The 15,703-nt window shown below is 39.0% G+C and overlaps 1 protein-coding gene across 5 annotated transcripts in view; it reads right to left on the reverse strand.

Annotated features, from left to right (window-relative positions):
* Positions 1-15,703, reverse strand: part of LOC139976770 (protein turtle homolog B-like) — a 74,660-nt gene that overhangs the window by 24,043 nt on the left and 34,914 nt on the right. For all 5 annotated transcript variants that reach the window (XR_011796251.1, XR_011796252.1, XM_071985511.1 and 2 more), the window contains exons 2-4: positions 6,935-7,282; positions 1,344-1,613; positions 778-1,065 (exon numbers count right to left, since the gene is read on the reverse strand). Coding sequence is in view for 3 of the 5 variants with exons in the window: in XM_071985511.1 (XP_071841612.1) it covers positions 778-1,065; positions 1,344-1,613; positions 6,935-7,282 (906 nt within the window). In the remaining 2 variants the exon portion in view is untranslated. The remainder of the gene's footprint in view (positions 1-777; positions 1,066-1,343; positions 1,614-6,934; positions 7,283-15,703) is intronic.

The raw sequence follows: 15,703 nt of genomic DNA on the forward strand, positions 1-15,703 counted from the left end.
GCTTGGGTAAGTTCGGCGACGTTAACGACGTAAGATAGCCCACTAACGATGATGTTTAAATGCTCGAGTAACTCTATTGCCACTAACGATTACGACTCGAGTGCTTCTACTGAACATTAACGATGGATATTTGAGTAAAGCTACCGATGTTAACGTTGAACGCTCGAATGAACCCAGTAAACGTTAAATCTTACCGATTTCAGTAATTTATTTTGTCTTTTCAAATGATGATATACAGATCATCCAGTCTCCTGTACATTCTCAATGCGATCAGTCTATATAACTAGCTAACAACAATCCAAATTATCCAATAAAAAGTATCCAAATTATGGAAAAGACCAAGAACATAGGTTCCAATTCTGTACAAAAATCGCTGTAGGAAATCCAGACCACAAAACGCACGATGTTGGCACTTTGGATGGTAGAATGAGAATGAAGGGCATAGACCGGGGGGTGGGGGGGGGCCGGTCATAGAGGGCGCACAGTGTTAAAAGGTTACCAGTTCATTCTAGGCATGGTAGAATGTGGTGCCAAGGTTGTGAGGAGACAGGTAAGCGAGGCATGAAGTAAATATATAAAGCTAACAACAATTCATTACATCTAATTTGACTCCCCTGCTGATCATGGCATCACCTTCACGACCTACCAAACCCACTTTACTCTACTGTACATGCTGCAAGACTATAATACTTACATTGCACAGTCAGATAAGCAAAGGCTGTGGGCGGTACCCCAAACCCACTTTACTCTACACACTGCCAGACAATTTATACTTACATTGCACAGTCAGATAAGCAAAGGCGGTGGGCGGTTCCCCGATCCCATTGGACGGACTGCAGGCAAAGTTCCCTTCGTCTTCGACAGTGGCACCGTGAATGGACAGGGCCCCAGAGGGCTGATACGTGTGACGGTCTCTGAACTGTTCCAGTTCCTGGACCACGGCTCCTTCGTAGTACCACCTCTGCGAGACGTTGGACGGCGAGGCCTCAAACTCGCAGTCGAACCTGGCGTTGTGACTACGTAGGACGATGGCGTCTTGCGGTGGCACAAATATCAACGGTGCGCCTGGGAAGACGTACAAACAGGGAAATGAGAGCAAGTGAGAAACAAAAGCATGAGTGGATTGGAGATCCAATTTCGGGTAAAACAATACAGAGAATTGGACATTTATTTATCAATAAAAAATGGAAACACAAGATCTCTGCGAAGGGGCCAATAATTTGCAAAAAATAAAGGTACATCGTCAGGCTTTTGTAATTATTGAGGAAGACATTAATTAGAGTAACAAACACAATTAGTGACACGTTTAGCTAATTGAAGCTTTAAAGGTAAACACAATCTACCTTCTATGATCACTCTGGTTTCGTTCTGGACAGCTCCCTCCGAATTCTCTGCTCTGCATAGGTATGTCCCTCCATGCTCTCTTTTCACCTCCTCAAACGTAATGGTATCGCCCCGTACCTTTAAGGACCCTGTGGATCGAAGTTGCTGTCCCTGCTTGTACCACTGTATCTCCGGGGTGGGGATACCCTTCGCAAGGCACTGCAGTGTATTTGTATCACCCTCACGGAAGACTACAGAGGGTGGTGGTGAACTGAGAAACTCTGGAGCACCTGTGGACATGTGTGAGATAAAAAAAAAAACAATTTACAGATTATACAGTTTGAGAGTCCGAGCAAGTGCCTGAACTTTCTCGAACCACCCTCTCACATAAACGACCATCCACCCCACTTACAGGGTCAGTTATGGTAATACAACAGTTGTATACAGAAAGGTATGTACCTACAACATTGATGGGACACTATAGTGTCCTCCATGTACCCAGAGGTACAGTATGACAGGCTAAGGAAGTCCATTACTTATATCATATGACATAGATATTTTTCAATTTTAAAGATAATTCATTAGACAAACAAGGTGATTTTGGTGATTTGGTGATTTTGCGTACAGATTTTGCGTACAGAACTAATCTCTGCGTACAGATTTTGCGTACAGAACTAATCTCTGGTTTTCCCATTTTGGGGTAAATAGGGTCAAAAGCAAACCTTCCCCTCCCCCTCCCACCCCTTCCCTGTCACACTACTTAACCAGCTAAGGAAATGGAGTTGTTCGTCCTAGGTGAAAAGTTTCTAGGGGTTGAAGAAATGCAAATATAAATGATAGTGGAGTGAACTGAAACGCAGATGTTTCTATTTTACTTTCAAAAAAAGTGTAAATTGATATATGTTGACAAACTGTTGAACTAGTTCTTCAATCTTCATGCATCATTTGTCCTAATCATAGACTGCTAGCCTAGATTCTATATAGTTTATATGTACAGTACATACAATATTATACAAAGTTCATAACAGTTTGCACTTAAATGCAGAGAGCCTTGTACTCAGCTATATAGTAGGACAAGTTTGTATTCAATGGGGATTGTACTTTTACTGATACCCATGTTATACAGCATATGAATTATAAAAGACTGCATTCTATATGAGAACTCCCTATATAAAATCAGTTCAAGCAAAACCTCCACAGTGAACTTTCTAACCTGAGGGTTCCATTTTCGGCCTAGCTAGCATACAGACACAAATAATTGGCAACAATTAGGCATCTGCAACAATTAGGCAAACTGTAACAATATAATAACAATGAACAGATAACAAACCAGTGCTTTAAGCATGAGTGTACTCTTGTTATAATTATAAATTTCCAACAATGTACAATTATAAGCTGTTTTCTTCTTTGTTGAAATTCTACTAGTTACTGAGCTGTCAATTTCAAGCAAAGTACAATAACGAGTCACTACAATAATAAACCCTTTTCACACACACACACGCCCACACAGATATATCCAGTTGAGTATCACAGGTTAGGTGATATCAACATGTGCCTTTCCCTACTACTGTACAGTATAACATTCATTATTTGAGAAATGGCATATCCGCTGGCCTACAAGTTCTGTCTACTGCTTCAACCTCGTCTTCCTCTAGCCCCCCTCCCCATTCCCTTCCACCCCCATTTCCTCCCCCCCTCATATCCCTCTCTTCCCCCAGTACCACACTTTCTGTAACTCTACACAGCGCTTTAAATGTGGTGTTGGCAATGCTTGCACCGTTTTTACCCAGAAGCAGCAAAAAAGTAGTTTGATGTACATACAGAGTTGAAAAAACTTGAACCATAAACGTAATAACGACAACAGAGGTTAATACAAACATTTCCTTTCACTTCAAACTTTCTTTTTGAAAGCAAAGAGAATCTTAAATTTTCAACTTTGCTCAGGGAGTTGATTCCCTTCTAAAGCCTTGTCCCGGTCGGGGCTCGACCGACCCGCACAATTTTTAGAACTTTGCAGGTGTGTGTCGCAGGATGACAATGGCATGAATTATTCATGACTTTACAGTGAGAGAGATCAAAGTCAACACCAAGGTGTTTGTGCAAACATAATCAAATGACTTGAAGTCAGTCACAGAATGTTCAGAGGGATCAAAACTTCTCTGCTGAAGTCATCGCCAAGGTGAAATAAGAGGCGAGAATGTCATGTTGTCATCCTCCCTGAGGGCATAACAGGTGACTGACATATCGGAATATTTGACAAATTTCCTCGAAGAAGCCTCTACCAATTTGGCTTCGCTCCACAACTTAACTTTTCGCCGAACCTCTCCAAAGTTAAAGGGGTGGGGTGGGGTGGGTAGGAGGGTGGCATCGGGATATTTTTGTGAGGGACAAGCTTAACTGTCTCCTCACAATCCTTAAAATAAGCACTCTGGGTCTACAGCGTCCTAGAGGGAAAACTGTAGGAACCATGTTTTTACCTCCCAAAGAAAAGAAATTACAGAAATTTTCAGATCTGGTAAATTAAACCCTCCAAAAGTCTTCCGTCATGGAAAATTTTATAACCAGTCCCAAAGAATGATTCACGCAGATTCTAAGGGGAATTAGGTCCACGTTTACTAATTTACTCCCACTGTATGTACAGTATACACTCTAGGCTCTTTTGGGCAGTATGTAAAATGGATAGGGATGCCAATGACCTTGAAGTGACCGCTCAATATGGAACGTACAGTACTGAGTGCTAAGGTAGTGAGGGGACAGGTAAGTCTACTTACAACTGTAGAGATCAGATTTGCTGTACTACTATAGTTAACTACACTAAAAATGTATTACTACAGAAACAGACTCTTGATGTGTGATACCTTAAATGTTAACACTAGTTAGATTCTAGATACAGCATGCTGTACTAGAACATTACATACAAAGATGAGGTGTTTAAAGGCATTGAAGACTCGCCCAAAACCGTGTGCCTCGCTCTGAAAAGTTAACTTTCCGTTGCTTACAGATGAAGGTTTTCTTCTTGTCGCTACAAAATGCAGACAGTATAATGAAACGTGATACCTTGTGATCTTTTATCTAGACCTGAGATGTCCATCGCTGCTATGTACACTGTGTTGTGGGTATTGACCGTAGCTGTATGTATTGACTGTACACTAGTGTCTAATTACCAACAGTAGCAAGCTGTGTGTGTATTTTCTGGGATCGATGGTGGTGTCTAACATTTCTGTTACACCTCATTCGAAACTAGGTCAGATTACCGGGGCATGACACGTTTCTTTGTGCACGAGTCTTCACACCCTTTAAATCAAAAGTGAAGTCAGAGTTCACAAAAATAAGAAATGAATAATTATTCTACTGACATACTAGTTCATTTCGGCATGTACATGTTACATAAAGTACATGAAAGTCTGCTTTTCAACCAGGTTGGTACTGTACATGTTGTACTTAGTTTAAATTGAAGGCTTTTAACTTCTAAACTCAGGTACAAAATTGGCTTTCATTTATTTGTTTTGATAATAAGGAAAATGCGTAGATTTTAAAACACACACTGCAAATGGTGGCTTCAACCAGGGAGCTGAGTCTGTAGCAACTCCCAGCTTCAACAGCCTGTGATAAATAAGATATATATCTATCTACCACATACCTTTGGTAAATTGGACATATGGTGAGCCTTAATTACTGCAAATATGCACAGAATACAAATATTCTCTGCTCACTTGACATCGAAAAACACCAATTTAGTTACTGGCGCCCTTAACTTGTCCGTTTTTACGACAAATATTTTCCTCCGAAAGGGACAAATACTGTACGACAAATTACAATTTATACAGAGTATGATTGAATGGAGATCTAAAGCTCAGCAATATTGTATTCAAGGTCAATGGCGACAGTGTTTAATTATTCTTTGTTTCTGTTGAACCGTCTTAATTAACTTCCACAGCTTTTGCTTGCGGGGGGTGGCAAAGTCTCGCACAGACTATGCTAAGGAAAATTTTTTGAAACTGACTGTATACGTATATATTACTGTAGCAAAATAATTAAAACTAATTAATAGGTTCATCAGGGTTGTACCATGCTTTTAATTTGACGATTTTATTTTTTATTAATTAGATATTTGGGGAAGCTATCATGCCACAAAATCATTATGTTTCATGCATAATTTATTTGTTTTGCCTATCAATTAAGTATGATTTATGGCATGTTTATTCACGCATTAGAATGTGATGAAGTGAAGAATGTACAGCGATGGTTTGTAGGCATAATTTTATTTCTTCACACTTTATCACTCATTAGTCTTCAAATTAAAGCAGCCTTTGGAGTTGGAAAAAAAAATCATTAAAAATTTCAATGCTAAGTCCATAGAAAATTCCTGTAACACCAGGGCAGCTCCAGGTATTAGTTTGTTTTGCTAAGTTACATTCCAAACTTGTGATGATCAAAGCAAATGTCAAACTTTTGAAAAATTTGCTGAAACGACATCGTGTGTTTACTTCTGTTATTATATGAAAAGTATCGGGCTGACGATATGTCGAGTCCTGACTGAATCAAATTGTTGCCCTTTAAGTCTCTTACAAGCTCTACACAATGCTGTGACATTATCCCATTGTGTATATTCTCCTAACTTGGTGAAGAAATAACAGTCAATACACATACCTATATAGATATGTAATAATTCAACCCAAACAAAACCTTTGGATGAGAGATATCTTGTTAACCCACTTGGCTTCATGACAACTTAAAATATCCTCGGGGGTGGCAAGGGAGATATTTTTCGCTGGTGTCTTTGGGTACTATTAAACATAATTGAGTAAGTTCTGGTCCCTGTAGGATTTGAAACATGATGGTACTGTATTAAACGTTATTCCTCTTTGAAGGGTTGACTGGAATTGTGGAATGTTCATACCCACAATACCTTGCATCCAATAACTTGTGCATGGCATGTTCGTACTTAGCAGCTCCCACGGTATACTGATCATTGATTACGCCAGATGATGAAACCGGTTGACTTGGCATCATTGTACCTACCTAGAGACACTCTTTCAAACATCTCTAAATTTTTGTTTCACAGTTGCATCATCAAATAAAGGACTTTGAAAGTTCAGAGCCTGAACATTTACTTAACATTTACTGATCGATATGAAAGAGGAAGAGATTGTTAGAAGGCTGCATCCTGGCGAAACTTGCTTCTATTTTCCTACGTAGCATTTAATCCATGCTGATGATGCATTGCATTCTCGAGTTCACAGGTTTCGAATCCAAAGTGAACTCTGAAGCAAACAGGTGTGTTGTTATATATAGAGGGCACACACCGACAACACCTGATTGCTTCAATCTCACTTACAGTATATGGTTCAATCTGTGACAATTTCAAACAGACAATTGCGCAAACTAAATTGCCTATCTTGAAAAATAGAATCCTTCATACAGTTGCTTTCCTCTCGACAATTATTGTATAATTTAAGCTCTTACTTTCAAGAAGCAACAATTGTTTAGCAATTTGTCTGATGACAAATATGAACTTCAAAAAATTCTTCCGCCCAATCCAATTGCCCCCACCCCCACCCCACTTGCCCCCTGCATGAGGCAAAGGGGGGCCACATATACAGGTACTTACGTAATATGATTAGGTTGACAAAGGTTCCATTGCCAACACCTGCGTAGTCTCCGTTCAGTACCAGGACTTGACATCTGAACGTGCCGGCGTCTGCGTGGGAGACGTTCGTTATCTGCAGGGACGCGGTCCCTTCGTCAGGTAAACTGACCCTGCCGTCGTACGGCTCGAGTATGATCGGGGCCTGCGAGTCAATGCCCGTGTAGAACGGGTAGGAGCTATCGGTCCGCTGCCACTGGAGGAGGAAGAGGGCGACCGGAAGAGGTGGCGCTGGCGTGGGAAGCTCCTGGGGACAGGGCAGTAGAACGGTGTCTCCGCTCCTGGCGTAGACGTCTGTAAACGGTGGTTGATCTGGAATTAAAAAAAAGGGAAGTTTATATAATCTGAAGAGGGGATCGATAGTGGATGATTAATTTTGTCAAACCCGGAGGTTAAAATTTGTTTTGGGGGGGGGGCCAAATATATCCCAAATATGACAAATTCACCTGGGTTGGATATTTTAGAGATGGCAAACTCACCATTCTCCTTACAACTACTGTAAGTACTTCAAACTCGCTCTACCTCGTCCAGCCCACCTTTACCACTGACCTCTCCTGGTGACCATGCTCATCCAGTCTAACCACCCCCCCCCCCCCGCCTCCTTCTTGTTCTACCACCCAAAGTGCCTGGGACGGGCACAGATAAGGAGAGACAATTCTGTCTGAAACGATCCGACCATCCTCTTTATCTTAACATTCAAATCATGTAGTTTAGGTAGATAGGAAAGTGCATACAGTAGATGTTGAAGGGGAGACAGGTAAGAGGAGAGCGAAGTAAATTACAGGGCTTTACTGCTTCGTCAAGTAATCATGCCAATTTCTGGAGTGTTGACAAGCATTGCAGATATTTACACGTTCTACTATGTTCTCATCGTCTACTGGCAGGGAAATAAATGCCTCTGTCCTTTTTCTTATGTATATACTTGCATGCATGTATATACACATACATATATATATATACACATATATATATACACTTGTATACACATACACATATATATATATATATACACATGTATATCAGCTGGCATCATGCAAGCCTAGAAGCAGTAAATAGCCTGGTTTTTCGAGGCCTGCAGGTAGTACAGTAGGAATCATCAACAATTCACAGACTCAATCCCAATAGCAAACTATAGTTACTATTAATTATAATTATTGAACCATAAGAGAAAACAAAAATTTCATGATTATGTATTAAAGCCCATCCGACCATGACAATCTCAGCTATATGATCAGACATCCCTACCAGGCAATCTCTGAGCCTGAGTGATCATATCAGTTTTATGCTTATCGAGTTTGTTTAAATACGGTGAATATCTAGAGCCCAACCAGTGGTAAAACGTATGACTTCAAGCCTCAAAATGTGGGACATTGGTTATAAAACCCAGGATAATTCTAGTTTGTGGCGGCATTGGACAAAGATTAACTCTATGCATGCACAATGGTATATTAGCGAAAGGTCTAAGTACACTACGCCTCATCTGTATTTGCCACATGTGGAGAACTTGGAATGTAAAACGCTGAGTAACTTACAGTAATTGCGAGGAGGAGAGGGAAAGGGGGGTGAAGGTGGATGGGAGAGGATGGGGAGGAAGTGAGCTATCCAGTATCCACTACAAAAACAAATGTGTACTTACTAATTACATTTTTTTATCTATTTTTTTATTATTATTTTTATTTTTATTTTTTTTTATATATTTTTTTTTTTTATTTTTTATATTTTTTATTTATTACTTAAATTACTACATAATTTACTACTTAAAGTTTGTTTGCAACTGACAAATTAAAGTTTGTAATCAAAAGCTTACAGATAATTCATAGATCTATTTTATGCCTAAGTTGCACGTCCGTCAACAAAACTTTGGCAATGTAGGTACACATGTTGTGTCAAAGGTCATGATCAGTGATGGGCCTAAATATGCTAGACAGTCAAAACATGGTCACTCATGCTCCTCCCCCCCCCCACTCCACAAGGCCTTTTACAACCATCTCATACCACTGGCGGATCCAAGGGGGGGCCAAGGGGGGCCATGGCCCCCCCAAAGGTGAGCCAAAAAGTGTTTCCGAACATTCGCTAAATCATATGATTGGAAATTAAAAAAATCGAGAGGAATAGCAGTGGTAGACTAGTCTTAACCTTTTCGTTTTCTGGTTTAAAATTAAATGCAGAGCTCCCAACTGACCCGCAATTCGCGGGAATTAGACCCGCATTCTAACACCCAAACCCGCTGACCCGCACAAGCGTCCGAAAAAACCGCATTGTAATTGTCAAGTATACATAAAGAAATTGGCATCAAAGTTTGACTTAGCAACCATCATTTCTTTAGCATTTAGCATAATAGAGTATAAAACCTCCTTTACAGCATCATTTGAACCTCAAATTAGCCTATAATTCTTTTCATTGTGGCGAGCAGCGAACATTTTCATGCCACGGGAAAGAATGAATTATCACCTACTATTCAATTTATTGATGTTACACAAAAAAAAGGCATATTTCTCAAAAACTTTTGGGTGACAAAAGCCTTTCTAAGTGCCACCATTTTACATGTAGGCATCACCAGGATTCCAAAAAAAATTCAAAAGGGGAGGGGGACACCCCCTCCCCTTATACCCCTCCCCCAGCAATGGCGGCGGAACCGGGGGGGCTTGGGGGGCTCAGCCCCCCCCCAATAAAAAAGTTGAGGGGGCAAATGCATGATAAGCCCCCCAAATATTTACCGAGGCTCCGAAACGTGCATCTGCCCATTTTTCAATGCATACTTGTCGATCTGTCCGATGCACACGTATACTATATAGGTGTAAATAATTTTAGTAATTGCTGGGGGACCCTCGGCCCGTCCCCTGGCTATAGACCACATTGTCACCTCAACCGCGTCTTCACGCCCCGTGAAAAGTGGAAGCAGTGAGTGTGAGTACCGGTAAGCGTAACACAACTTCGTCTTAGGCCAATGACTTGCCTCATTTCAGCCAGTTCTCCAACATCCCCTTACTTAGCGGCGGAGCGTATATATACACAGTCAGGGGGCGGATGCCCCCCCCCCGGACGGACTCAAATGGACTGCTGGCGCCCTTTTCAGCTTTTCACTACTTTTCACTTATTCGCGATTATTGACTATTTTATTGCGCTCTCATATATACCTATTGACATTTGTCATATTCTGTTGGTGTAATTTTCCGACAAAATGGCGACGACACCTATTTATTCTCCGTTTATCTGCAAATTAGCAAGGCCCGGAAAGGGTCATTTCCTGCAATCTAGGGAGTATCTTTATCCAAAATTTTTCTGTACGCTCCGCGCCAACCTGTGGTGGCGCTCCGCTTAGATAGTGTTGAAAGCGCACCTACAGACCATTCTTGCCCCCCCCTGACCAATACCCCAAGCTCCGCCACTGCCCTTACTACACTCAAAAACGTCTTTGCGAGTACACTACGAGTAATAGCTACTCTCTTAAAGCACCATCGAATATACAAAATTACAATGTTTTTACAGACTTTTACGTGCAATCTGAGAAATTGCAGACTTGAGACCCATATTTTAGGGCTAGGTATTCGCAGCATCAAACACTCGGGAAGTGCCGTTTCCGGCCATCTGGAGGTTTGAAAAAACCCAAAATTTTCTTGTACGCTCCGCGCCAACCAATGGTGGCGCTCCGCTTAGATAGTCTCCATACATTAGCCCCCCCCCCCAATAATTTTTCCGTTCCGCCGCACCTGTCCCCCAGGACGGCGATTCGTGGCATGGACCAGCATTTGCCTTCTCAAGAGTTGGGAGCTATGTAAATGTATGAGCATGAGGATTTACAGTTTAACACAATTTTGCAGTTACAGGCTGGTTGTAAGAAATTTATAACCTATGAGAAATAAAATTTCTTGAGAAAGATGATCCCAACTTTGTTTTATAAATATTTTAGAAAATTACACCTGGGAAACATTTTTTTAGAAGTAAATTAACATCACCATTGTACACTTTTGTCGCACCAAATTGCATCTGAGGGCATTCAGCAATAGAAAATTTTACAAAGGGGAGGGGGCCCCCTCCCCTTACACCCCTCCCCCATATCACTCTAATGCCACTTTGGCCCCTCCCAAACAAAGGTCCTGGATCCGCCAGTGTCTCATACTACTCTCTCAAAGTATCTTTCCATCGTTGAAGCATTTAATTTGCCTAATATATACGTAAGCACGACCCTTTCAATTAATGTCTGTCCAGGTCATATTGGAATTTATTGCGGAAGCACAAGGAAATTCTGACTTTTTCTAGCTTCCATTTTTTCTTAGCATGATAAAAAAAATGGTTCATTTATGTAGTACTGATTAATGACTGTTAAAATGAAAAATCTCAATTTTTTAACTCTGGTGGAAAGTATAAACTGCACTAAAGTACAATCAGACAATATACAGTAGCCTATAACATAAAAGTCAACTTTTCAAAAAAAGTTCTGTTACTTAGACAAGAAAATGTTGACAACTTTATTTTACCTAAAGATACTGTACATCGTTCCACTAGTGACTAAAGTTTGTCAATGAGTTTCGGTTTTCGTCAAGCTTAAGATGACACTTTGCAGGTGTACCTAAAAAGTATGACACTTTTTTCTTTGTGATTTAGTTGCTTCCCTTTCCTGAAAAATTCTTTTCATACTTTATCTGGAGTTAATTGAGTCAGAGATATATTCTCCTTTTGAAGTACATATGGTCTACATTTTCCAACCAACAGTACAGCGTCTCAACCCTTTTATGTGCAAGTTCAAAATCACTTGACCCCTTTGACCCCAATTAGGTCAATTCCCAAACCAGGCTGGAATGTCAGGGTACTGGTAATCTTATTTCACTGTTGATTTTTCGGTCTCCTTGGAGTATTGAAAGTTAAATGGAGGGAGGAAAATACAAAGCTGTTTCAAATTGCTTCGGGGAATCTGCTGAAATTTACAGCTGGACTTAAACCAAGGTGGACATCGAGAAGGATGTATTATGCAAACTAATATGCAAGGAGGGAATCGTAGCAACTTCCTTTTTTCGTTTAGTTATTTGTTAACTTTTAGAGCGCCCTCTTCAAAGTGGAGAACTTTCGATTTGAACGGAGCCAAATTGTAACACAAGCTATTGCTCTTAATTTCTATCTATCAATACTGGATTTGGCCAACTCTTAATTGGATTTTCCAATATCAAGAAGTATCAATATTTGAATTGGAATAAACTTAACATTTATTATACTCGGTGCTCTGCGCGGGATGTAGATTTATAAGCGAGGAGCCAAGTTAATGTAGAGTTCTTAACTTCTGGACAACACGACAAACTTTCACTATTCAAATTCAACTCTGCAGTTATAACAACAATTTTAACCTTTACATATGGATTTTAAGTTTGGGTCATGTTCTAACAATTTGTCATCATAATTTAAAGTAATTTTCTGCAAAGGTCCCTTTGATAAAGTTTCTTAACTATTCGGCTTTTGAAAAAAACGTGAACGTTGGACCATCCCCCGATAGGCTACTCCATTGCTCAAGCTCCACCTTTAATCTGTGTTGGTTCTACAACTCTGGACACACACACTATTTATTATTAAATATACAAAATATGTGTTCAACATGTGTGTAGAACAGCTACGAAAATTCAGCAACAATGCTCATTTTGATAGATTTTCAAACTACTTTGTCTCTTAAACACTGTAACCGGACCATCCGACCGTCGCCCCCCAGGCTACTCCATCATCCCCCCCACTCACCACCATCCCAAATTGTCAATCTCAAATCTTTGGGTTCATATTAGGTGCAAATTGCACACACAAAGGACTACAAAATGGAATCATTGATAGTTTTACAATCAAATATTTCAGCAACCACAGACAAATGTTACCACTGTACAATCTCCACTCAAGAATGCTTTTACCAACCGATCTGTGCCACTCTTTTATAACTATATACAATGATCTGAATCATTGGGTATATATGAACTGTATCCTGCTTAGGAGAATGTACATGTTTGTGCATACATAGAGCTACATAATACAGTAACAGCCACTGAATAAACACTCAGAATTGAAGTGTTTACAAACCACTGTTTGCAGTTGACCACACAAAATAGCTGAGTCAAAAGCTAACAATCCATTCACTGTTACCATGCTCAATGGTACAGTAACTGTAAGGAAAGTATTTATTCAGTATAAAATACCAGCTGCATAAAAGCACTGCATGCTGTGATCTGCAAACAAAACATGTTTCACTAAGTCTGTAATTATTATTGTCTAGAAAATGTATTTAACACTGGTCCAAGTATATACTACATATTATATAGATCCATAATTTCAATTACAAACAATATGGACAATTTTCATGATATATTATAAGGACAATTTCAATTATAATTTAAGAGGACAATTTCAATGATATTAAGGACAATTTCAATTATGTATTATAAGCACAATCTCAATTATGTATGATAAGGACAATTTGGCAATTTCAATTATGTATTATAATGACATTTTCAATTAGGTATTATAAGGACAATTTGACAATTTCGAATTTTTCGATTATGTATTACAAGAACAATTTCAATTATGTATTATAAGGACAATTCAATTAAATGTATTATAAGGACATTTTTAAATTATGTACAGTATTATAATGACAACTTCAATTATGTATTATAAGGACAATATGACAATTTAAATGTATTATAATGACAATTTCAATTATGTATTATAAGGACAATTTCAATTACAAATTATTAGGACAATTTCAATAATGTATTATAAGGACTAATTTCAATTATATCATATAAGGACAATTTCAATCAACAATTAACTAGATTAATAAGACACGGCCCTAATGAAACTACATCTGATTATTTCTACCGCAACTTGCCTACAAAAAAGATATAAGGAGTTGAAGCCTATCGTAAAGTTGCAGTCATTACTTATATCATGGAGGTGTTTTTACCTCCATGCTTATATGCATTTTTTTTTAAAATTTTTATATCAAGGCTACAGAATTGACCTTTTCCTAGTCGTTCACATACATGTGTAAAGTTCTATATATTTTATTTCTTTTATTCTTTTATTCTTCTCCCTGTGTTTCCAGCATCAAATATATTTATTTCCCAATGTTTGATGAACTGTAATAAATAAAATCTGTGTGACTAAAGCTCTCTCTCTTTATACACCCCCAAAGATTTCTCCTATTACTTGAGTAGGCAGGCTGTCTAATTGTGTCTAGTCTCAGATATCACAGAACACCATTCCAAATCAAACTGGAGTCCAAGAAACTCTATCATACACATTGAAATTGCATCTGATGACTAAGTGTCTTCTCTGTCTCCAGTTAGGCCACTACCTTATCACTAAACCATGAAAAATCCCATAGTAGCATTCTTTTTCTCCTATTTCCAGAAAATATCATTTCTCCCAGAGCCTTTCATGGATGACTTAAATCACTTGGGAAGGAAACATATAATACTGTAACCCTTTGGAAGGAGGGCAGACTTTTCCTACGGCTGATCGATTTCAATTGTCTCGGTATCAAACACGCTCTCCCGATCAGAGAGAATTAACACAATGAAACTACTGATGGTTGAAAAGTACTTATTGTTGCCATATCAAGGCTTGATACTTTACATCATGAACAGACCTGGTGCTTTTATGAATATGCATAATAGCTTTGAGCAACATTCACCTAATATCATCAAAGTTATAGGCAGTTATGTAATTCAGCGCACAGCTTATAATATATTATTTCAGAGTAAAGTACATTTCCATCAACAAAATAAGGTATTTTCTTTCACATTACCTCCATCACATTTCATTGTGAGAACAGGGAGCTGCTACCCTGCTGAGAAGTTGTGTCCCCGACAACAGTCATATGTATTTAACACCTCCATTAGTTTATATACTGTACTGCAGCCTATAGATGTGATTAGGGAAGTGTCCCCCTAATGTGAGCTTTTAAACTGAAAGGCAGGGGCTGTATTATTATTTACTGACTTCAGAGCTGGGTTACACCAGTAGGCAAGCTCTGGTTGGGATATATCTTTGAGATACATTCATGATATAAAATACACTACTGTCTGAAATTGTCATGCATATTTGACCTCCAGGAAACCATCCTCACTTCATCCTTATTGTATCAATTAGGAGCTTATTGTTTAATGTTTATTATTAATTAGCTCAACCAAAGAATACATCATTTATTCAAACAACAAAATCTTGCCTAGAAGCAGCATTATGAACAGCAACGGAATCGTGCAAACTGTAAATTGCAGACTTACTGTATGCAATTTTTAGCATATATAATACGTATGTGTAGTGTACTGCCTGTGCATACAGGTACGATCCACACTATATCTAGGTAAGATCCATTTAGCTGGCCTCATTGAAGCTCTGTCAGTTAACAAAGGGTGGAATCCTGGCGTACTGTACCATACGGTTCATGCTGTAAAAGTTTATACACCAATTAGACCGGTTTGATCTCTACCAGCACACCTGGCAACAAATATATATATCGCAAGCAGGCAGTTTACGTATACGAAAGCTTCCAGGGACCTGCTTTCGTTGGGAATTAAATGTTCTAAATTAGTACTGTATAATAACAGCGCACTACAGTTTATTCTGAAGGGATAGCAGCATGTAACACAGTGTACTTAATAATACAAATATACAATTGGCTTTATTTTCCTGAGAATATATATTAAATATAAACTGTACCTATAGATACATGTGTCAATTGTCAAACATTTGTAACAC

Source organism: Apostichopus japonicus, chromosome 12, assembly GCF_037975245.1.
Source record: "Apostichopus japonicus isolate 1M-3 chromosome 12, ASM3797524v1, whole genome shotgun sequence".
NCBI classification, from domain to species: domain Eukaryota; kingdom Metazoa; phylum Echinodermata; class Holothuroidea; order Aspidochirotida; family Stichopodidae; genus Apostichopus; species Apostichopus japonicus.